At 57.9% G+C, this 24,396-nt stretch overlaps 1 protein-coding gene across 1 annotated transcript; it reads right to left on the bottom strand.

The window, feature by feature from the left end:
* Window positions 1-7,231: 7,231 nt before the first annotated feature.
* Window positions 7,232-20,285, bottom strand: ENDOV (endonuclease V). The gene is made up of 10 exons (XM_012663076.1): window positions 20,230-20,285; window positions 19,728-19,899; window positions 13,670-13,804; window positions 13,386-13,425; window positions 12,366-12,478; window positions 11,242-11,310; window positions 10,730-10,858; window positions 8,472-8,528; window positions 8,398-8,405; window positions 7,232-7,532 (listed from the first exon to the last, which is right to left on the bottom strand). The coding sequence occupies exons 1-10, from the start codon at window positions 20,283-20,285 to the stop codon at window positions 7,232-7,234; spliced, it is 1,080 nt and encodes a 359-aa protein (XP_012518530.1).
* Between the last annotated feature and the right edge of the window lie 4,111 nt (window positions 20,286-24,396).

Genomic DNA, 24,396 nt, shown 5'->3' with positions numbered 1-24,396 from the left:
GCCGCCTGTGGCGGTGGGAACTGAGAGAAGCTGCTCCTGCCTCCCAGGAGGTGAACCGGGGACGACAGGCCCGCTCCATCATGTCCGTGACACCGCGCCTAATTACCCCGCGTGCTAGTCATTTGATGTCAGCACTGCCGCAAGCCTTCGCCTTTAATTAATAACCAGGTAGAACTCCAGCAGCGCCCGGCCGGCTGGGGCTGGGGCTGGGCTGCTGCTGGGGGCGGGGGCCAGGCAGGTGCGGGCTCCCCAAAACATTCCCTGGTCGCACCCCTGAGTTCCTGCCTGAAAGACCAGAGCCCGGGGGGAGATGGGGGTGAGCGAGGGGTGTCTACAGCTTGGGCGCTACCCTTGGAGGGGGCTACCCAGGCCTCAGGGCACCAGTCAGACACCCCTTCTGCCCCAGACACCACGGATTGTTCCAGACATTGATCCTCACAATCCCACTGATGGGGAAGGAGGCACAGAGGGGAAGCGACTTGCCCCAGCAGGCAGCTCGCCAGCCGGGCCGAGGCCCTGGTCCCTGCAAGGCTGTTTCCACCAGCACGCGGAGCCCCAGGCAGAGCCCTCCAAGGGTCTTCTGGGGAGGAGGCGGGAGCACACATCCCGGGGCTACGGGGGGCACAGCTGGCTCCTCTGCAGGGCTGGGACCCGAGGAGGAGGCAGGTGGCTCAGGGGAGATGCTGTGGAGGGGGCCGAGGAACCCGGCTCAGACCCAGGTCCGAACAGTCCGATTCCTGTAGCCAGAGGAGGGGGTGGGGCTGCGGACAGCTAGGACCACCAGACGGGCCCCTCCCTGGGGCCTGGACTGGCCAGGTCATTGGCCAGACCACCCCAGCCTGGGTGTGTCCCCCACTCCTGAGTGCCTTGAGAGAGGGGAGGCTGGGGGCCCTGAGGGCACCTTGGTGTGACCCAAAAGCCAGGCCAACCCACCTCCTCGCAGGCCCTCCCTCCCAGCCCTGGCAGGGTGAGGACCCACAGAGGCCGACAGGTGAACAGGAAACTCTATTTGGATCCATCTTGAATTATTAAGTGGTTCAAGAATATTCTTAGCTCCGGGCAGGCTGCAGTCTGCGGGGCCCGGCTTCACCGCGGCCCGATTTTAGAGGTTCTGCGGGAAGGAGCCAAGACGCCACCGCACTTAGGGAGCCTCCGGCATGCCCCTCTGCGTGCCGCCAGGGAGTGGGGGGCCAGGGCAGGGACGGGGAGGCATGTCACCCCACAGACCCCACTGTCCCTGGAACTGGCCGTGGAGTCCGCGCGGGGCAGGGGCCCAACCGCAGCCCCGCCCCCTCCCCCCAAGCTGGGACCCTTCAGGACAGCCGTTGGGGGAAAGGGCCAGGCCAGCTCGGGGCTGTCACTGCACATACGGGGGTGGGCTGGGGTCCCAGCAAGCTGCTTGTCAACAAAACAGTCAAGCTTTTATAGAATCACAGTTCAGGTTACCCGGAAGTCTTACTGAGGACTACAGATGGGGCCTCCAGCCCGGGAGCGCCCTTCAGAGGGGTCCTGCTCACACACAGGTGGCGGGCTCAGTACGGGCCACATCTCACAAGTCACACTGAGCACAGTCACACCGAGGTGTGGGTGTGAGAGCACCTCTGGTTACGATGACGGAGGCACAGTCTCTAATCCTGTCAGACGCTGTCTTACGTGCAGGACAAGGCGAGGGCTGGGGTCATTGTCTTTTAAGGAACACTGCCTCAGGCACGAGACGTGGGGCCGGGTGCTCTGTCGTGTTTGTCTTCAGAGCGTCTCCGGGAGAGCCGCACGGCGCCACGGCATCAGGGGTTTGTGAGATTACGCTGGAGCGGAAATGGGCAGACGTTGGTCTTATGTTTGCTACTTTGCTGCACGTGCTGGAAGGCCCTGGTGTGGCCACAAGACAGGGCTGAGGCCGCGGCACACGCCTGCACCCCACACGTGCTGCGGGTTCTGCTTTAACTTAAACTGCAGCCCCTTCGAGGTTCATTAATCCCCAAGCCGGTGACAGAACTCCCCGAGAGGCCAGGAACCGCCACCCCTGAGTTACACACTGCCTCTGTTGTCCTCCTTCTTCTCCTGGAACCCTGCTCCCCCAAAGTCAGGCCTTACTGGAGGACTTGGTGGGGTGTCGATCAGTTTCTGCCAGGCCCTTCGGGGGGTGGTGCTGGGTGCAGGCAGATGCGGACGGAGCCCCGACCCTCTGTGAATCTGGGGCTCAGGTGAGTCCTCAGCAGGGGCCTCACTCCTGTCCCCACCCTGGGCCAGGTCACTGCTGGGCATCTGGAGAGTCAGGGGGGGTACTCCTGAAAAGCCACTGCAGGCTAAACTACCCACGGGAAAAGAAGATGCCAATGACCAAAAGCAGGAGTGAAGGCAGGGACATTCCTAAGGACCTCACAGACGTAAAGAGAAAATGCCAAGAACAACTGTTAGGTAACATGCACGAGGTGGCCGAACTCCTAGAATCACACAAACTACCGACTGACTCAAGGACAGGAAACCGGAACAGACCTGTAAGAAACAGGGATTGGATCAGTAATCAAAGCCCTCCCAAAGGCCCAGGACCAGATGGCTTCACCGGTGAATCCGCCAAAGGTTCTAACCAGAATTAACACCAATCCTTCTATTCCAAAAAGTAGTGGAGGGATCACTTCCTAACTCATTCTGTGAGTCCGGTATTACCCCAATATCAAAGCCAGAGGAAGACATAAGAAAACTACAGATCAGTATCTCTTACAGACACAGATGTAAAGATCGTCACCAAAATCCTAGGCGATCACATTCAGCAGCATAGTAAATGGATTATACACCACGAACAAGTTGGATTTATTCCAGAAATTCAAGGTAGCTCAGTATATGAAAACCAATCTCAGTAATACACATTAATAGAATGAAGGAAAAAAAAATCACATGCTCATTTCAACAGGCACAAGAAAAGCATTTGATAAAATCCATTACCCTTTTACGATAAAAACACTTAAAAACTTAGGAATAGAAGGGAACTTCCTCAACCTGATTAAGAGCTTGTATGAAAACCCCGCAGCTAACATCACACGCAGTGGTGAAAGTCTGAAAGCTGTCCCCCGAAGACTGGGGACAAGGATGTCTGCTCTCACCACCTGTATTCAACATAGTCCTAGAGGTTCCAGCCAGTGCATTAGGCAAGAAAAAGAAGTAAAAGGCATTCAGTTTGGAAAAGAAGTAAAACTATCTTTATTCGAAGATGGCATGACCTTATACTTGGGAAACTCTAAAGAATACACACGAACGATAAAAGATGATAAATGAGCAAAGTCACAAGACACAAGATGCAAAACTCAACTGTATTTCTATATATTAGCAATGAATAATCTGAAAATGAAATAACACAACTCCATTTACAACAGCATCAGAAAGAATAAGATACTTCGGAATAAACTTAACCAAAGGAAGTGCAAGACTTGTACGCTGAAAACGGCAAAGCACTGCTGAAGAAAATTAAAGACCTAATTGAAAAGTGGCAAATACCCTGGGTTCAGTGATTAGAAGACTTAATACTGGCAAGATGGCACGCTCTCCACATTCATCTATAAATCCAGTGTGATCCCTATCAAAATTCCAACTGCCTTTTTTGCAGACATAGACAAGCTGTGCCTAAAATTGATACGGCATCGCAAGGGCCTCGAATAGCCAAACCAATTCTGAAAAAGAACAAAGCTGGAGTATTCACGCGTCTGGATTTCAAAATTTCCTACAAAGCTACAGCAATCCAAACGGCGTGGCCCCGGCACACAGACAGGCACATAGACCCACGGAGCAGAACTGAGGGTCCAGAGATAAATTGTGGCCCGTCGACCTTTGACAGTGGTACGAAGACCATACAGTGGAGGAGAAGGCCCGTACGTGAACGGGCGAGTCCACGAGACAGACACCGGCAGACCGGCGGCGCCGGGGGCTCGTGCGGGTGGGGAGTGAGGAGTGACTGCTGTGGGGGGGGGTTCCCACGGGGGTAACAAAGGTGTTCTGGAACTAGATAGTGATGATGGCTGCGCAGGATCGTAAAAGCCAATGAGTTGTTCACTTTAAAATGGTTGAAATGGCGAATTTTATCTCAAAGCAAACAAAAACTACTCACACAAACACTGTCTGCAAACTTACCTCCTGGCTCTGGCCTGCTCCTCACTGTGGGGGGCCGGGAAGGGGGGACCCCCTGCAGGTTCCGGCCACTGAGGAACCAGAGGCTTGAGTCAGAGCTCCACCCCCACCCCGGTAGGCCAGGGTCATCCCTGCTAGAGGAGGGGGCCGCTGGGGGCCAGGGGTGGCACGAGGAGCTGCCAGCCCAGGCAAGAGCTTTGTAGGACACGAGACCTCCTTGACCTTCCAGTTTCATCCTTCTCAGCGGCATGAGCACAGGCTGCCAGCCCTCGGCTCTTTGGCCCCACTTCTGCAAACGACAGCCTTCCTGTCAAGGACTCGGCGGGGGCCAGGCTCCACGCTGAGCCCCCTACATCACCTGGTGGAATACCCCAGCCGTGAGGACGGGCATTGTCCCCGTCTGAGCTTTGCCCGAGGCCAGCTGGTCAGAGACGGTTGGATCCCAGCCAGCTTTGACCCTGAGCTTCCAATTCCCCCCACCCCTGGTCCTGATGGAGCTCTGGGGAGGGAAAGATCTGAAAGTTAGGATGGCAGATGGTAGAGCCAGCTGTGAACCCCCCAGCCTGGCTTCTGTGGGAATGCCAGGGAGTGTGGAGGGGGTGGGCGGCAGGCTGGAGCTAAGCCCCCCTTAGCACGGGCCCTGGGCACCAGGCTCGGGTGTGTCTGGGGCAGCCGAGCCCTCTGACTCAGCAGGTGGGTGGAATGTGGCAGCAGCCGCCTGGGGCCCCTGGTTAGGGGCCGCATTTCCCTTTCCTGTGAGCACCCTGGGGGAGGCGGGCAGCAGTCTGGGCACTGCGGGGCCACGTGCAGTCAGACGCTCAGACCCAGTGGATCCCAACCGCCAGCCCTGCGCTCTGCTCGGGGGCAAGGCCACACTGCCACCAGAACTCAGCACTGGCTCCCTCTGCCCCCTGCCTGGGAACCTCCCTACAGATCACGCGCCTGTCCCACCTGTGCCTCAGTGGGCCTGGGGACCAGTGTGGGGAGAGGTGTGCCTAAGCCCTGGGCTCGTGGGTCCTGGCGCGGGACCACAGGTTCCCTGCTCCCTACCCGGGTAGTGCACTCCAGGGCCACAGCTGTGCCCAGCTGGTGCTACCCCCGGAAGAGCCCTGCCCGTGCTGGCAACATCCAGAGGTCTTAGGGGCACAGCTCTGGGGGCTTCCGCTGTGGCCCTGTTCTCTCTCACATCCCAGACAGGATTTGGGGGAGCCCAGCCAGGAGGCAAATCCAGGTGACCTGTGCCCCTCTGACCACCAGACAGGCGCTGGACTCCCCCCACCCAGGCTGGATTTACTGGGATAACTGGGCATCCGCTGCCGGGCAAGAGACTTTACACGGATTCTCACGCTCAATCCCCCCAAACCTGCTGCAGTAGGTGTCTACACCCCCAGCAAGAAAACAGGCTCTGGGCGAGGAATGGCCACAGTGCTCAGTCTCATCAGATGCTGCCCTGGGCCTCCCCCAAGAGGGCCTCAGTGCTTGCTGCAAATAGTCACACCGAGACCGGTGTGGGCCCCACGCACGGCAGTCCCCTGGGCACGTGGCCGGGGTCTCCTCTGCCTCTGTCATTGACAGCTCCCTCCACCTTGACCCAGAAGCAGGACAACCGTGGCCCACACAGCCGGCCTCACCTGCTGTCCCCTCCACACTTCCCCCACCTGGGAGTCTTTCTGGGGATGCCCCCTGACTGGCCCACGGGGACTGTCACAAGGCCCTTCCTGTCTGCTGTGAGTGGGAAGACAGAGCTGGGGCCATCTCCCCCCACCCCAGCTGCTGCTGCTTTGGAGTGGGGCAGGGCAGAGCTCCCCCTTCCAAGGGACCCCTTGGTCCACTGGGCATGGGTCTTAAAGAAAGTTAGACCCCAAAGAAAGGCCTGAGTGCCCAGGACTGATGAGTATGGCTCCATCCTTTGGCCATTGGCCCCGGAGGCACAAGGGCCTGAGCCACCGTGCTGGGGTGACACTCATGTCCTCACACTGCAAAAAGGTCATGTGGGTCTGGACACGGTGAGGATAAACAGCAGCCCAAAATGACCCAGCCAGTTCCTGCTGCCCTCGTGCCCAAACCCAGCCCCACACTGTGGCGACCTTAGGTGTGTCCCTAAGAGCTCTCCTGGGTGGGGGCTCACTGTGCACCCACAGCTGCGACAAGCACAGGGGGTGTCTCAGTCACAGGATGGGGAGTGAAAGCAGGCGTGGGAGGGGTGCACAGGTGTGCAGGAGGACAAAGCGCATCATCGACGGGAGGTGGGACCTGGGCCAGTCCTCTTGCCCAAAGACTCCCCTTGAGGAGGCACCTGTGGAACGTGCTGGAACCTGCTCTCCCCAGTGAGCACCCAAGGAGCTCGCAGAGCCTGATGGTACCTGCTCGCCCAGCCAGCCCCAACAGGCCTCTCGCCTCCTCCCTCGCCTGCTCTGCCATGAGGAGAGGTCCCCTGGGCTCTGCACCCACAGCCCCACTTGTCCTGGAGTGGGCCCACTTCCTGCAGAAACTTCTAGAACAGAGGCTGCACCATCAAGCGAGGGCAGCTACATAGGCTGGGCCTCTTCTGCACCTCTGCCCCTGCAGTCCAGCCCTACAAAGGGGCTTTAGGGCCAAAGCAGTGGGGAGAGGGGACACAGCACCCTGCCCTGTGTGTCCCTGACCCTCGTCCCTCCCTTGGCCAAGATGAGGCTCCCCTCCCCATCCTCCCAGGCTGCGTGGCTGCACGACAGGAAGCAGGCGGGTACCAGGCCGGGCCACCCCAGCTCGGACCCCTCCCAGGACAGGCAGGGCAGACGAGGCTCAGCATGGCTGCGCTGGGGCCTGGTTTACAAACGCACCCTGGAAAACAAAAGAAACGAGCAAGCAGAGACCCCTGTGTTCAAAGGGGCGGGCGGAGCAGCAGCTGCAGTGCTTGTCCAGGCTGACGGCCCCGAAGCCTCTTCCCGGGCTCCAGGAAGGCAGTCTCATGCGCTGTCAGGTCTGGCACTGGGCTGTGGGGTCTGTCCTCTGCCAAGGCACCCTGACCATGCATCACCAGCTGTTGCCAGAGCAGGGAGGGATGGTCACCTCCAACCCACCCCGAGCGAGGCTGTGCCTGCTACACCCCCGCGAGTGGTGCAGCGTGTCTTCAGGGACTGGGCGCTCCACCTGCAGCTGTGAGGGGAGGTTCCCCAAAGTCCCTAGAGACCAGCCCCTGGGGGTGGTCACGGTCCTGAGACCGGAGTTGGGTGGCTGGTGGCCTTTGCATCTTCATGGTGCCCAGCTCCACTCGACGGCCAGCCTTGCCCTGCTGGTCCTCAGAGCCTGGCTTTGGGCCTGTCAGGTCTGTCCCGGGGCCTTGGCTGCCGTCCGCTGGAGGCCGGGCCTCACTGGTGGGCTCTCCTGAGCCTCCCTTGGGGCAGGCCTTTGGCCTCTGTGCTTTCTGCCTCCTGGTCACATTGAGAAAGGAACAGCGTCAAATGCCAGCTCCAGCCCGAACTCCCCCTTGCTCCCCAGGTGGTCCCTGGAAGCTGGGGCAGATCTCGGTCCCCAGGGCCTGCTATGGGCCCAGGCAGGATGTGAAGGCCGAGCTGGGCAGCTCTCAACCCTGGGAGAACTCAGCGGTCCCTGCCGCTGCTCCCTCAGTTCTGAAAGCAGCTTAGGAAAGCCTAGGGACAGGAAAATGAGCACAAAGAAAGAGCAGCTCAGGAGTAGCTCAGCAGGAGGGGTGGGCAGATCCCAGGCCTGGGGCGTCTGGCAACCTCCACTCAGGGATACGGAGTGGCCGCTTGGCGCGGAAGCTCAAATGTAAGGCCTGGAATCCACACTGCCGGCTGAAACCCGCTCTGCTGCTTATCAACGCTCTGTGCCTCAGTTTATTCATCTGTAAGATGGGATCAGTCTCACAGCAAGGCCGCTAAAAGGATCGAACAATCTGTGCAACGTGTTTAAAACAGGGCCTTGCGTCGTTAGCTGAGATGGCCTGTGCCCGCACAGCCTCGCTCTGCTCACAGGAACCAATAGGAGAGAAATGAGCACACCTGCCTTGGGGGTGAGGACATCGAGCCTCGGAGAGTGCAGACAGCACCGGCTTGTGCACGGCTGGGTCGTGTCTGACCCCAGGGGCCATGCCCTTCCTGCAGAGCCTGGGCCTCGGCGCCTTACGGGTTAATGGGCTGAGAAAGGCTGGGGCCAGCCAGCCATGGTCTGAGGGCTCTGAGGGGGAGGCATGGTGTTTCTGGACCAGCTTCTGATAGACTCGGGGTCCCCACCACTCTCCCCTCCCGCTTTGAGGACCTCTCCTGTGCCCCCCACCTGGGTGTCTGCAGACACCTCCTTCACGCAACTGCCCCAGCCTCTCCAGGCGCTCACCTCTCCTGTCCGAGTGCGGACGGCCCCGGGGGCTCCAGGGTCCTGCGGATGTACTCTCGGGAGCGGATGTCGGCCTGAAGAGATGGCAGTGGTGATGGGTCCTGAGCTGGCCTTTGGACCGCCCTCCCCTGCCAGAACAGCCCGGCACAGGCGACCTCATTCCCTCCGCGGAGAGCCCACCTGGGGCGCACGTGCCACACAGACGCCGCTTTCTGGGGATCGGGGCAGTGGCCTATTGGTGTGTGGGTGACAGGGCTGCCAGAACCTTGGGGTCAAGGCCCTGCAACAGCAGTTTCCAAACTGGCAGTCCCCGAGGGGCCCGAGTAGCTGCGAGCGGATCGGCTGAGGGTGGGGTCCTGGGTCTCCTCCCGGTGTCAGCTGGAGCTGCTTGGCTTTCACTGGGTTATAGCTTGTGCTTCCCTGTAGGTTTTGCTTCAGCCAAAGGTTTCCCTGCTAAACCCTCTTCTCCAAGGACTCTCAGCCCAGCCAGTCTGTCCTGTCTCCCCGACTAGTACCAGTGGTGACCCCTGTCCCGTCTCCCAGATCACCAGAATAAAGAGGGCCCGTGGGCTGCAGGCAGGGACCGGGGCAGATCCCAGCAGGGCGGGCCCTGGAACAGGTCTCAGTGGGAAGCCCCTGATCCAAGCTCAGAAGGGCTTAGATTAGCTTCAGGGCCACATGGCTGACAGCAACAGCTAATCCCTCAGACTGCTCTGGCTTCGGTTCACAGGGAGGGGCCGGTGGGCAGGTACCCACAGGGGACAGCTGGCCCTTCCCATCCTCCCCTGCAGCAGCCCAGCCTGGACGGCAGGAGGGCGCTGTCTCCAAGGGGCTGCGCCAGAGCAGCAGAGGAAGGGCCCAGACACGATGACAGGAGAGAGCAGATGTGACCCCACCGCGCCTGCTCTCCCAGGAACTTCTGGAGGCAGAGTCAGGAGGGAAAACTGTTAAGAGGCGAGCGGGCCCGGGAAGAAAATCGGCCACGAGCCTGAGCCGCCCTAATGGACAGGACCGTCGCCCTCCCAGCAGCGCGGAGACTGCGGGCTCCCACGTGCAGGGTGGGCGGCACGTCCCATCCACTGCTGGCTCTTCTTTCTCCGGGCTGCGGACCAGGATTTGGCCAGCTCTTCGCGGTGCTGAGCACAAAACCCTTGCCCCATTTCTAGGTGCTCAAGGTACTTTACAGGCCAGCTGTTCCCTCCCCTGCAAGGACAAGGGCCACTGTACCCGTCGGGCAAATCGAGGTGGAGAGGGACAGAGGCCGGTGGCACCGCACCCGGCAGGTCTGCGGCAGTGCAACCTAGAGTTCCCGGGGCTGCAGGTTTGGGGGGGTTTCTTGGGTTTTCTCTCGGGCCACACGGCTGGGTTGGAAAGGGAGAGGAAAGGCCTCCCGGGGAAAGGGGACATGGCTCCCAGGCTTGGGAGCCCAGGCACCTACCACCCAGTGATGCCCGGGATGGGGAGACACCGAGGCCGAGTGCCACGGAGGTGTGCGGGCTGCTGCTGCCCCCTGGAGGCCGCGCCGCACGCTGCAGCCGGAGGCCCAAGGCCCAAGGCCCAGGAGGTGGGAGTGGCGGGGGGCGGGGGGACATTTCCACTGCGCCGCAAGCCCTGCCTCTCTGCTGGGTGGCCGCCCCGGCGCAGGCTGTGGGGCAAGGAGTGGGATAGACGGGGAAGCAGGAGGCCACGGGGGCCCCTGGTCAAGGCTGAGCGCGCCAAGGCCAGCGGTGGGCATCTTGCACCCCGCTGTGTCTCTCGACACAAAGGCTGAGTTCTTTCTCGGCCGAGCTGACAGGTTCGCAGAGCTCTGACCCCTGCATCCCAGAGAACCAGTTAAGGTGCTGGGTGCCCAGTGTGGCCACACCCCTAAGTCCCCCGACCGGTGTCTCGGGTGCCAGTGCAGCGGTCCTGCAAGGGCCTCCTCCCTCCAGGCCCTGAGGGGCTGCCTGGGGACTCTGGGACCCCGGGCTGATACCAAATGATTCTCAGGCGACCCTGGTATCTGGGCACGGGAGGCTCAGAGAGGCTGAGTGCGCGGCACAGCAGATGACCTCCCGGGAGCTCCGTATCTTCGGGTCCACTCTCCTGCCTCCAGGACCCCGCAGGGCCGGCAGGGCTCTCCAGCAAGGTGCTGTGGACCTGCCCTTGCCTGGGATCCTGTCCTCATGTCACTGCGCTCTGACCCCAGGTGAGCTGATGGGGAGCTCCTGAAGGGCAGATGGTGGGGCGCAAAGGAGCATGTCCCCCCCGCCACATCCCGTGGCCACCCACCCACCTGGCGCACGGGCTCGGGGATCCGGAACCTGCAGCAGCGGTGGGTGAGGCGCACGGCCGTCTCCAGGCCCATCTTGTGGCCCACAGAGATATAGAGGGGCTTGGTGCTGTGGTCGTGGCTCCTCAGGGCCTGCGACAAGGAAGGCGAGGACAGTCCTATGCACTGGCCACTGGGACGGGGTCAGGACCGGCCTCCGTGGCTGGGCTCTGACAAAACGTCCCGGGCAGCAGGAGGGAGCCTGGAGGTATGGGGTGCTCTCAGGGAGCTTTCCTGCTCTCCGGGGACAGGGCAGCCCCACACCACAGCGGGTGGGGAGGAAACAAGTGCACACATCACATCCCAGGGCCATTGTGGCCGGAAGATGGAGAGATGAACACCATCCGGTTTGGGCACGAGTGAGCGCATGCATGTCTGTGTGCACACGTGCATGCGTGTGTGAAGGAGCCCCTGCCCAGGCCACCCTGCCCCTCTGACACAGGCCCTTGCTGGGGCACAGGGCCCGGGCCACGCACCATTCCCAGGACGGTCCCAGAGCTTCCTGTCAGAGGGAATGTGTCTCCTCCAGCCTGCAGGAGCTGGATCTGGAAAACGGGGAAAAACACTTGGAAAAGCAGGTCTTTTCTTGGTGAAGGGCTGGAGGCGAGCCTGGCTATTATTGCAACAGCAGCTGCCAGGCCAGGGAAGGGAAGGGCCTGATCTCACACGTGAGCCTCAGCCGGGCACCGCCGCGAGCCTGAGACAGCACTGAGCACGCAGGCTGTGGCGCGGTTGGGCCTGTGTCAGGGCACTGCCCACAGGCCTTGTCCAACCCTGACAACAGGGGCTGAGGAAAGGCCCAGGGCCACAGTGCTGGCAGGCAGAGGTGCCAGACTGGTAGAAACACAGGACTCACCCGCTGCCCAGTGGGCCACGACTAGCCCTGAGGCCCTTACTTCCTGCTGCTTTCTGCTTTGGGCATATTTGATTCAACTCAAAAAGCCATTATTTTGAGGGGTGGGTTGGCCCACTGAGCGGACCTCGGGTCCCTGTCAACTCAACAGACTCATTGAGCAAATGCTCCATGCAGGAACTCAAGAGCCCAGAGAAACAAGGGACGCGGTCTTTGCTCTCGGAACATGCCATCCCGCAGGAGAGCCAGGTATGTCACTGGCTCCCACCAGAGGGGGTGTCACACTCCCAGTGCCAGCCTCAGGGACCCGGAGGAGGGAGACGTGGGCGAAGGTAGGGAGGAAGGGTGCTGGCGGCAGCTCTGGGCGGGCTGTGGTGTGTGGCATAGGGGCAGGGCCTGGAGACCACGAGCACCTGAGTGTCCAGGGGAGGGGACAGGTGGCTGGGCTGGGACAGAGGTGGGAAAAGCACCAAGCACCCCTGGGACAGCTTGGAAGCCCATCCCGTCCCTAGGAGCTACTTGGGGCGCCACAGCAGCAGAGGTGAAGGAATGAGAGGCGAGCACACCCACGAGGCAGGAGGGAGATCGGGGAGTCCCAGCACCACCCACGGGACACAGCGAGGAAAGCAGGGCAGCCCCAGAGGAGAGCGGCTCTTCCCTTACGCCAGGCCGGGATCCAGGGACGGCGTGCGCAGGCCAGGCCACACCCGAGGTGTGCCCGTGCCCGGGCCCTGGGCTCCTGTTTACCTTCTCCTTGTGCAGGGTGTTGTTCTCCAGCCCGTCCACGTGCAGAAGTTTCTTGGCCACCCCAATGCAGGGCAGACCCGTAAGGACGCCAAGGTGACAGGCCACCCCGAAGCCTGCCGGGGAATAGAGGGTGTGGCTGGGGCGCGTGAGCCCTGCAGCCTGGAGATGTGAGGGTCAGACAAACCAGAATCTCACCGAGAACTTGCCCAAGTGAGCAGAGGGCTGTGGACGGGCAGAGGGCTGGGGAGACCAGACCCACGACCAGGCTACCCGGAGAGGAGGCCTTTCTGCCCCGATTTCCCGGGTGTGAGGCTGGGCGGGCCCTCCACCTGTCGCGGTTGGCTGCCTCACTGGTGCAATTGCTCAAGACACCTTGCCCCGTTTCTCCTCGTTTTCTGGGCTCCACTTCCTCTCCCCTTATCAGCTGCCATCTGGCCTCTGCATCTGGCCCCTCCACATCTGGGCCTCCTGCCTGGTGGCCCGCACTGCAGCAGCCAGAGTCCTGGCGCCGCGTCCAGGCAGGCATGTGGCCACCCTTTGGCTCTGGACCCCCAGGGCTCTGGGGACAGCTGCCAGGCAGGCCTTGCGTGCGGCTGCGGCTGCGCCGCCCTCACGTTTGTATCTGAGGGTAGAAGGGCCCAGCTCCCCCAGCACTGCTCCCTGGGCCGCCGGTCCCCGGTATCGGCGGGGGAACGGGCGCTGCCGTGTGGTTTCGGATGAGGACCTGGCTGGCAGGTGCAGGGCGGGCAGCCTCGGGGAAGGCTACTCTGAGCTCAGATCCTGTGACATCTCGGATGGTTGGGTCTAAACTGGACGGCGGTACCTGGGCCAGGGTAGGGCACTGCGGGGCAGGCAGGGGGCGGGCAGGAGCAAGGTGAAGAAGGGGGGGCCTCATTTCCTGGGTGGAAAATCATGTGTCCCGACCGAGAAAATGAGCCAAGAAAGGGGCTGTGGGTGCCAGCTGGCGTAGGGGCCGTCAGAGGTGCCCTCCCTGACCCTCTCTTTCAGGAGCAGAATTACCTTGGTGGTGGAGCACCCCGTTTCCATCCACGAGAATGACCTGCGGAGCCACGGGGAGAGTCACAGGGTCAGCTGAGCTGCCCCGCGGCCCTTAGTCCGGGGCTGTCCCTGGGGCAGAAAGTGGGGACTGCCGCTTCTGGCATCCAGCTTTCTAGGAGAAAATCTCGTTCCTCTCCTCCAGAAAGCTCACGGGGTCTCTCCCTGCTACGGGTGGCGGCAGCAGCCTGCAGGGGGCCGTCCCCCCAGGGGAAGCCTTCCTCCTGCCCTAGGACCGAGGCACCTGCCTGGGGCGCGAGGCCCGGCTCCTTCGCCTGCAGCCGCCGCACGGCATCCACCAGGAAGGGCACCTCTCGGAAGGCCAAGAAGCCTGACACGTAGGGGGCCGTCAGGCTGACCATGCGGCTCTCCTCGTACACCACCTGCCACAGGGCACACCGGTCAGCGGGCGGGCGTGACCCCGCCACCTGCCCCTCCCCCACCCTGCAGCCCACCACTCCTTTCATCCTTCCACGCCCGCAACCCTCCCTCCCCGCACTGCCCCGCGACCGGGTGGAAAGCACAAGATGATGGGTTGGAAAGGAAGGACTAGGGGACGTGCCCTGCAAATCGGTGCTGGGAATTCAACTCGACGTCATTTCGAAGGAGCCCCCCAGGACCTGGTCTGTAGGAGGAGCCCTGGGTCTGTGTCTCTCTCCGGAACTCGGCCAAGGTTGGCGGCCAGCCTCAGCCCGCCTGCCCCTCGCCCGCCTCGAGTCTCCCCCTGTGTAAATTAAAGCTGACACCTACCCTGCCCCGCACCTCCGTGGGCTGTTGGAGGCTCGAAGAAGACAGATGCAGGAAAGCAGGTGCACAAACTGCGGTGTGCAGAGCCAGTATCGTATTTACACTATGCAGGGCCCTGGGGGAGAGGCCATGTGTTCAAAGAGGTTGCCAGAACAAGGCAGGCGACACTGGCTTCATGAAGAGATTTCAAATAACTCAGGAACAGCACAGGTGTGATCTCAGAGTGAGACAGTCTGAAGGAGAACAGGGGTCCCGGTGGACAGCAGAGTCTGAACGGAACCCTAAGGCTGCAAATACTCCCAGAGAGGAAGCGGAGGGTGCCGTGGCTTGGTGGCGCCCAGGGTGGCAGGGGGGACTCAAAGGCCTCTGCGAGCTGGAGGCGGCGTGGAGGCCTGAGGGCTCCAGGGAGAGGCAGCGCAGGGTCTGCAGGGGGAGGCTAGAGTCAGGGGCCTGCATGGCCCAGAGCTTGCCAGAATTGCTGGGGACAGCCCAGAGAGCTTTGCAAAGTGCAGCTCCCTTTCTTAGGGTTTCTCTGACCAAGAAATTATTTCTCAAACTAAAAAGAACCTAACACACAGCATGGAAGAGGGCAGCCCTGTTAATACCTGATTAGGACATTAAAACGGGTCCGCTTAGAGTGCAACGCGGCAGGCCCGAGTCTCCCGACCTGCGTTTCGTTGCAGTCGCCCCGGCCGGAACGTGGACCCGCACCTGCCCCCAAGCACACCTTCTGCGCAGCCGCCGCCTGCCCGCGTCTGCTACTGAGGCCCCCGGATCTCTCGGGTATAGCTTCCAAATCACAACTTCGCTTCCCTCCGAGACTGGGGCAATAATTAAATATACCTCAGAGAACTGATGACTCTGTGCTAGCATGGAGGGCTGGAGCTTGTCCTTTCAACACTGTCATCAGTAGCGCACAGGGAACTTATCAATGACCCAAAGTGGGGAGGGTCCAGTCCCAGAACAGAAAAGAGAATTTGGGATTACAGTGAACTCGGCAGGCTGCGCCGCTGAAGCCCCTGTGAAAGGCGACTTTTCGCAGGGACACGGGTGGAGTTCAAGTGTGGCCTGAGTTCCCATAGGATGATGGTGGCTGTGTGTGTCCAAACCTCTGCACAAGTTCCAAAAACCAGAGAGATCAAGAGAGAGGAGAACCCCCGCCCCATAACCTCTGCCCGTGGTGTGGGAGGGGACGAGCTACCACAGTGGCGTGCACCTCCGTGGGGAGGGACGCGGCCCAGCCGCAGAGCTGCTCGGACAGCATGCTGGGCAGCACAGGCGACAGCAGGGCGTGGCGGGTTCTGATCAGGACCATCCCAGAAATGCAGACCATGGTACAAAGTGACCAAGGAGGGACGATTCAGACTGAAAGTACAGTAAGAGCCGCTGAGGAGAGAAAAATGAAATGTAAAGAAAGGTTAAAAGCGATGGAGAAAGCAGGCAGGCAGAAGAGACACGGCGGACACATGACGCAAAGAAGCTGCGCAGCGCCAGCGTTCTAAGGCAGGGTTCGGGCAGCGCTCCCGGAACAAAAGAAGGAGCCACTGCATGCCTGGAGAAACTGATCGGAACCGTCAACTCAAGAGGAATCTTAGTGGGGAACAAGAGTGAATAAAACAGACATACTGAATAGAAATCCTACAGCGACCATGTTTATGTCACGACGGTGAACGTAACGTAAATGTTAAAACTCTGCAGGCCACCAAACAAAAGGAAACCAGCTTCTAGAGACATAATAGGGACACGCGGGGTGTAGCCCCCGGCTCCTGCTGCTTTCCTTGTCGTGGCTGAGAATCACAGAGTGCCTTGGCCGCTCCGAGACCCGGCCGGCTGCAGGTTTTGCCCAGCAGGCTTGAACAGTCCCAGGCCTGGTAACGGTATCTAGGTTGTTGCCTCAAAGCACTGACAGCAACGGGCCTCGGCCCTGAGTCAATTCCTTAAACCTTCATAAAACTCCATACCCTGAGCCCCTGGCAGGGACACACCCGAGTGGAACATCCCTTTCTCTCGCTGTCTGCCTCGGGGACACGCTGCAGCCCCTCGGTATGTAAGTTCCCCTAGCAGATGCTTTGGACTGACGCCCTGGCATTCACTGCTTCTCTCTTTGGGGTCCCAATTGGCCCCTCTTGGGACAACAAGGGGCCCTCCCTTGTGGGAACGCCTACCGCTGCTTCTGGGGCCATTTCAGCTGTAGGCTTGGCAGGATGAAACACGGGGAGATGGGAACACGTAATGGGGTTCAGGTGACGTTGTGCGATTATGATTTTTCACAGGTGTGATAATGACGTCGCAGTTACGCAGGAGAATGTCACTGTCAGGACAGGCCTGCTGATGTATTCAGAGGTGAGCTGTCACAACTGCGGGATGTGCTCTCAAATCGTTCGGTAAGCGCACACACTTACACACAGAATATGGCAAAGTCCACAACAGTTAAATCTAAGTAGAAGTATATAGGTTTTCAATGTACTTTTTTTTCAATTTTTTGGTATGTTTGTATATTTTCAAATAAAATATCTGGGAAAAGAAAAGTCAATCATGCAATTAGTGTGTGGGCCAAATCTGGAAGGCCGGTGATCGCTGAGAAGATCTGACAGTTTCAACATAAGCCAATGACACACGCCCCCCAAAAAGCTAATGGTGTTTTCAGTTGCACCGACAGAAATGATGTGTGAACGTCAGGTCCACTGAATTGGGTTGAACCAATTTGAGGTACTGTGTTCACCTCTGGGTGCCAGGTGTCAAGACGACCCTGCTAACGAGGGCGCCACCGGAGGGCCATCCACAAGTGAAGGATGGGAACCACTGCAGCCTTTCGGGACGGAGCGGATGAGGAGGGGAGTGCGGAGCTGTTTCAACAGCGGGGTGGTGGGGGGCGCAGGTAGAAGGGTGGGGGGATCTGTTCCGTGTTTCGCTGCCTGAAGGCAGAATCGATGGGTAGGATCACAGACGAGAAAGTTTCAGCTCCCCATGGAGGAGAACGAACTGCCTGTGCTTCAGGGTCCAGCCAGGGCATGGCCATGCCGTGTGGCGGTCACTGTCGGGGGTGCTGAGCAAAGGGCTTTTGACCACGTGGATGGTGGACCAGTGGCGCCCCACTCCAGCCTTGCTTCGCAATCACAGGCAAGCTTGTTTTAAAAAGCTGACCCCCACGCCGGACTCTGGAGATTTTCTTCCCCTAATAAGTGGGGTGGGGCTCTGGAATCTGTATTCTTTTTAACAGCTTTCCTGAGATTTAATTTACGTACTACAAAATTCACTTGTATAAAGTATATAATTCAGTGGTTTTTGTATTTACAGAGCTGCGCAACTATCACCATAACCCAATTTTAGAACGTTGTCCTTACCCCAAAAATAAGCCTTGTCCCCACTAGCAGTCACTCCCCATTCATCCAACCCCCTAGCCCTAGGTGACCACCAATCTACTTTCCGTCTCTATGGATTTGCCCATGGAATCTGTATTTCTAATCCCTTCCAGGCAATTCCGATTCTTCAGGTCCACGGTCAGGCATTTGGGAACAAATGGACCAGGATCTTCCAAAATCCTTTCCTTGGCTAAGCTTTCACTGCCTGGGACAACAAATGCCGACTAAATACCCAAGTAGCAGGCACTCTGCTTGGGGGTATGACCCTACTACCCCTGAGAACCCACAGTCAGTGGGAAAAACAGAATTGTCAACAGCTCGCTTTAGTACGACTGGGACGCAGACGAGGGGTGATTGATTCGGAGCCAGGGAGAGCTGGAGGGAGAAGGGGATGCCGTGCTCACTGCTGCCACGCATGCGCTCGTTCATCCCCCCACCCTGTGAACTGGGTGTCAATACCATCATCCTCCTCGAGTTACGGAAGAGGAATCAGAAGCCAAGAGTGGTGGGATGGGGAGTGGCAGAGCTGGGGCACGCGTGTGAGCAGTCCGGCTCCTGAGCCTGTGCTGCCCCCAGCGCTAGCCTGCACACTGGCCAGGGGACCTCTAAGGGCAGGGACCACCAGACACGCAGATCTTAGCACACAGCGGGCACTCAACACATTTGTGCCGAATGTGGACTGCAGGGGACCTTCCAAGTAAAGCACAAAGCCGCGGAGGCAGGAAGATGTCTGCCATCTTTGGGAGCAGGCAGAGGAGCAATGAGAGCGGAGCCACCGCCACAGCTGAGGATCAGCAAAGGTTTCCTTGTCAAACGCTTCTTTAGCCAAGGCTTCCCGAGCTGTCGACTCTAAGAGAATCACGGATCTATTTCAGAAAGATTCAAGTGTCTTCTACGTGCCAGGCATTGGGCTAGGTGCCGAGGCTACCACTGGTGGGCAAATGACACGGTTTCTACCATCATGGAGCTTACATTCTGATGAGGGAGAGAGGCCAGTCCATTCCAGTGTGACAAAGAGGAAGTAGAGGTTGCTATTAGAGGGTCTAAATGTTTGTATCCTCCCAAATTCATGTTGAAATTATATCCTATACGGTATTAAGAGATGGGGCTTTTGGGGAGGTGATTTTATCACCATGCGAGGACACAGTGAGAAGCTGGCAGTGTGCCCGCTGGCAGAGGGCCCTCACCAGGACCAGACCATGCTGGCACCCTGACCTCAGACTTCCAGCTCTAGAACCATAAGAAACAGATTTCTGTTGTAAGCTTCCCAGCCTAAGGCACTTTGCTGCAGCAGCCTGAACAGATGAAGACGGGGGTGTGAGGGGCAACTCCTGGTCTGGTGGGATGACAGGGGCTTACTGGAGAGAGTAATGTCTAAACTGAGCCTACAAGATGGTAAAGAACATTCCAGGAGAGGAAACATCACTGCAAGGGCCAGGCAGCCAAATACAGCATGGCGTGTTTGAGGGATTCCAAGTGGGTTGTAGGGTGTGGGAAGGGCCGAGGGTGGTGGTGACGGCTGAGCCCATAGCGCCACATTAAGCAGGGGGCAGATCACCAAGGGCTTTTAAGGCATGGCAACAAGAGTGAACTTTATTTACCGTGAGGTCAGGGAAGGGAACTGAAGTGTGGTACCACAGTGACACTTGCTTTTTAGGAAAATCACTCTGCCACCAGTGCCGAGAAGGGACCGCCCGAGCAACACTTGAGCCTGGGCACACATGAAGATTCTGCTCAGGAACCTACAGGAGGGGTGATGGCCGCACAGGAAGGGAAGGGGGCTGAGAGGATGCTGCCAAGGGGACAGATTTCAGTGACATTTAAGACGCTGAAGAAAGGGAGCTAGTGTGCAACTGGACGTTGAGGGGACGGGAGGGGCCCAGGAAGACACACAGATTTCTGGCCTGGGGAACTGGGGGTGTGGTGCTGCTGGTCACCGAGATGAGGAACCCAAGACCCAAGACGACGAGCGGACTTGGAGGTAAAGATCTTGAGTCAATTCTTAACAATCACACGATTCCCTTAGTTTTGCCTTCTCTCCCCCCTCCACGCCTCCCCAGCCTATTAATGAAATCCTGCACAACGAGCAGCGGGGCTCTGCCCTGGCAATGCCCCCTGTCCTGGAGCCCATCTCGGAGCGGAGGCTAACCCGCGCCCACCGGGGGGCCGGCCCTAGCGCAGCATCCCTCCCGGTTACCTTGAGCTCAGGGTAGCTGAGCACCACAAGGGAGGCACAGGCGCTGACACTGTCCCCTTTCACGAAGGACACGTCAACGCCCCCGACCCTCTGCAGGCCCGAGAAGGCGGGGTCCCGCTGCCACGCCTCGGTGTCCCGGTCTACGACGCGGGCCTTCAGCCGGGCTTGCTCCCTAGGAGGACGGAAGGTCAAACCGGGCCTAGGGTCCCACCCCAGGCTCTCCCGCTCCACCCCTGCGGCCGCGGCGTCCTCCGGTTCCGACAGAGCCCGTCCCTCGGGTCTTAGCCCCTCTCCTTCGGGGGAGGCCAAGGGACTCGCCGGCGAGGCCACAGCAGCGCCCGCCCCCGCGGACTACAACTCCCGACGGCCCTTTCGCCCGCGCGGCCGCGGGCCGGGCGCCGGCCGCTCCGAGTCCACAGCCGGGGCGTTACGAGGCCGAGGGGTACGCGAAAGGCCGTGTGGCCTCCGCCCCCGGCGCCTGCGCGTCTCCCGACCCCATTACCGTGTCCAGAGCGACAGGGTTTCCTTCAGCGGCCGCCCCGCCGCCTTCTCAGCCATGCCTCAGCCGGCGCGTCCCTTCCGGCAACGTCCCTTCCGGGAGCGTTTTGCGCAGGCGCTGCCCGCCCTCGTTGTCATGGAGGCGCTGTGGCCGCTGCCGCCAGGGGCCGCTTCCCAGCGGCCGGGCTGCCCGCCGTGGTCCTCGGGCACTCGCGGCCGCCTCGCGGAGGCCCTGCGTAGTCACACACGCACGCGTCTGGCCTCATGTCGCCCAAGCGAGCGATGTCGCCTGGGGCCCCGGGACAGCAGGAGCCCGAATGAGTGACCGGCGCGAGGAGCCCCGGGCCACCTGGTCCCGCCCCCACAAAAGGACTGTCCCCAGAATACCCTACAGAGAGGGTGATGAGGTGTGAGTTTTGTCAGCATTTGCTCTCCTGGGGAAAAACACTTTCCTGGTGCTTGTTTTTTCCAGCCGGAAACGGGATTCATAATGCTTGAGTGTCAGCTTAATGAATGGAGGTGAGGGAATTAAGAAAGTGCAGAACGCAATACAAATGCTAATCGTGGCTCGGATCCATTGTTATGCGGCCCAAGGACTCAGGTTTTCTCCATCCACCTCCCCAGCTGATAAGCAACGTTACACTTAGCACTTACTAAATCAGGGACGTTCTCCTTTAGCGCACTAGCTGGCACGTGCATGGCTGGACGTGGGTAGCTCTACCTACTTAGCTGGCCTTTTAGCTGACATTTTCTTCCCAATGATTGTTTATCACTGGAAGTTTGTTTTTAAGTTGGAATTGCCTGAACACATGGGAATAACTGAAATAGCTCATGGCTGTCTCAGTTAACAGATGACAAAATCTTGTAACCATTAAAGAAAGGTAAGTAATTTGCACACACAATAGTGTCTTCAAGGGGATACAGTGATCAGTTGTTATGATTTTCACGTAAGTCACCGCCAACATAGGGCTGAAAGGAAAAAGAAGTGTGCTATAGGGCGATGTCCAGGGAAATGGATGTGGGTGAGTGAAATCAGGAGAGGAGTTGGGAGGGTTGGAGAGGAGGCAACTAAGTTTCCTAGATGCAAGTGGGTATTGAAACAAGTTACCACCTGGGGTCTGGGACAGACACTGCGGGGTGAGGAGGCGAGTCTGGCGCAGGACCAAGTGCGTCTTCCTTTGTAGGCCAGCATGTCTCTTCTAGCTGTGGCTGCAGACCACAGGTTTCTCTCCTGGAGGAACCTTTCCTCTTTGGGAGAGAAAATGCATTTTTACCACTCAAACATAACAGTGAGCCGTCCTGCAGCCCACCTAATCCCTCACTACCTTTATTTCCTGTTTCGAGGAACTCCTCCCATCCCACAGCCCAGGGCATCGACAGGAGTTAGCTCCTGTCCTTACTCACTGCTGGCTGCAGCTCTGCCGGGTCTAGTGAAGTCATTTCGGGCGGGGCCCGGCACTGCTTCACTCCAGGACTCCACTCAGCTTGTAAGTCTGAGATCAGCCACGGGGAGTGGCGCTAAACTCCACCGTGGATGCGCAGTTCTGCTGTCCTTCTGTCCAGAGGAAAAGTTTACCGTCTCATATTCTAAACCAGAATGTACATTTTCTGTCCTGAACCTTCCACTTCATGGATACTTCTGCAAGAACATTTCCACAAAAAACCGAAACCCTTCCCAAAAGCTTAGCTGATGTCTATGTGCCATGAATAGAAGCTCTGCCTCCAAACACAAGGACTCCTTAGCAGCAAAGCTCAAGTTTATTAAAACAGGTATGACAAGTATAATAAAATATACTTTGCCTGTGCTAGGCCAGTGTATTTTTGTACAAACAACATAATGCTAGATATGACAGTTAAGGCTTTGAAGCATAACATACAAAATGAAACATATTAATTAAAAACCTTTAACAAAAGTGGGAAAAAATTCCCAGGCCAAAGGGGGACGGGGAAAGGCTTTCATAGCAAGAGACAGACACCTGACTCCCACCTGCTAAGGTGTGACACAGTGAGAAACTGGGTGTGAGCTGCCACCCGATGGCCAGGGTGAGCTTCCTGCCAGCTCTGAGGTATTAAAGGAGTTCCAAATACAAGTGGAAGAGATGAAAACAAGCCCACCCCAACTCCCCACGTCTATTAAATAGGCAGTCCAGGATGCAGATGTCTGGGGAGTGGCTTTGCATAGTTCGGAATGATAAAACAATCACAGGTTACTAAATGCAAGTGCATCTTGTATGAAATGAGTTGCTACCTGACTCCGTCAAACACTGACGCGTGTATCAAAGTCATGGAAACGGCGGTCCTTCTGCACCTCCTGCCAGTGGTGCTCAAGGTGTGCATGGCCGTGTCCTGGATAAGCATTTTGAATTTTTGTAGCTTTCACTCCTTGGGCCCAGTTTCAAGTTGATTGAGGCATTAAGTCATTTTAAATGCATATTAAGAATATTGCCTCTAACTTGTAAACAGTTGCTACTCTGATCTCAGTGCAAGTGGGTACTGAGCTACCCAGGAACAGGGATTAGTCTAGGGAGGTCATAAGTATCAAAGCAGATTTGGCGGGGAGAGGGGAGAAAGATAACACAATGAGAAAATCAGCACAAGATCAGGGCTACTTGACCATTTTCTTTCTCCTTTTTCAGAAATTTAACTGGTTTTGTACTCTCTCTGAGTCTTAGTTTTTGTGCCTTGGCTGAGACACAAACAAAGGCCTAGATAATTATATACCTGGGGAAGTTGAGATCACACTAAAACTGCATGTTTATTTGGCATAATGCTAGCCAATCAAAAACTTCCCACAGAGTTGCCAAAACCAGGCCTTTGATTCAAGTTTACATTAATCAACGTTCATTTATAATTTAGAAGTATTAGAATTATAAGGACCTTTGGCCACCAACCCACTCCCTTCATTTTGTACGTGAGGAAACGAAGACTCCAGAAGTGTCCCTGATGCCTGGCCCAGAGCTCCTCACAATGCAGGCTTCTTGGCTCTCCCCCTCCGAGGTGTGGCAGTGACTCATGCGGGTCTGGTGAGATCTTGTTAGTTTGGTCTTAAGGCACTCACAAAACACCCTGATTGTTCTTGTATTTGTGAGAAGGCAAAACAGTCTGGCACTTTTCCACATCTTCCCGGAAACCCAGAAATATTTGTGTAGTACTCAGAATTTAAGGTCATGGAAGAAAGAAGAAAACCAGATCCTTTTCCGTGAGTATAGAATAAATTAGAGAAAATATGAAAGCAAAATTAATGACCCTGTTTTTCCCCTCCTTCTAATTACGTAGTAGTCTGAGGAGGGACCTGTGGCCGAGGAAGGGCCGGAGGTTCCGGACACAGGCCGTTACTGCGTGTGAGGCTGAGAAGCTTCTTTGTCTCTCCTGGGGCGTAAACGACGGTGGTTTATTTCCAATTTCATGTAGTCTTCATTGACACCTCCTAATGAAGAGCGTTCATATGATGAGGAAGTTTTGGAGCACGTACTTGGTTCGGAAGCAGCCCAGCTTTCGGGAAGCTGTCGCTCACACGGCACATCCTGGCCTTGAATTCCGTGCTAGGCCAATGGCGTTCCTCCCGAGCACTCCCAAAGGCAGCGGGCCGTGGTGGGATCCGGGCCGGGGGTGTGGGGCAAGAGCCTTCTGCCCCGAGTCTCCCCGAAGACAGTGCTGAGGATGTGATTCTATCTCGTCTGTCGATCCCGTTTCAGTTCAGCAGCCATTTTCCACACGCAGACACAGTTTGAGAGCAGGATCTCTTCCGGGAACTGACACTCCACTTCAGGAAGGGTTTCGCTCTCTTTAGTGTCCATGTAACTTACCAGAGTTTCTCTCAGGCTGAAAAACCAAGAAGAGAGAGCATTTAAAAGTCTCCCAGATAACATCAGGGACCAATCAGTTGTTCCTTTTTCCCATCCTCAGGAGAATGACTGTATTTATTAAGACAGAAATACTGAGGGTCAGCTTGCAGCCAACTACCGAGCGACCGCGCCGGGACTCCCGGCACGTGACTGCTGCTCCCCACGGGTGGCTACGACACCACAGCAGCCTGTGGAGCTCGCCTCGAGCGCCGCCCTTCAGATGACATTGGGCACTTCAGTAATGGGATGTTTATTTACAGGGCTGTATAAAAAACAAAGCCTCACCATTAAAAAAAAGCTTGTATTCCATTTCATGTTTTATATTA

The sequence above is a fragment of the Propithecus coquereli genome, unplaced genomic scaffold, assembly GCF_000956105.1.
Source record: "Propithecus coquereli isolate 6110/MARCELLA unplaced genomic scaffold, Pcoq_1.0 Scaffold794, whole genome shotgun sequence".
Lineage (NCBI taxonomy): Eukaryota > Metazoa > Chordata > Mammalia > Primates > Indriidae > Propithecus > Propithecus coquereli.
The sequence above is the reverse complement of the archived record's forward strand: the minus strand, read 5'-3'. Positions and strand labels throughout refer to the sequence as shown.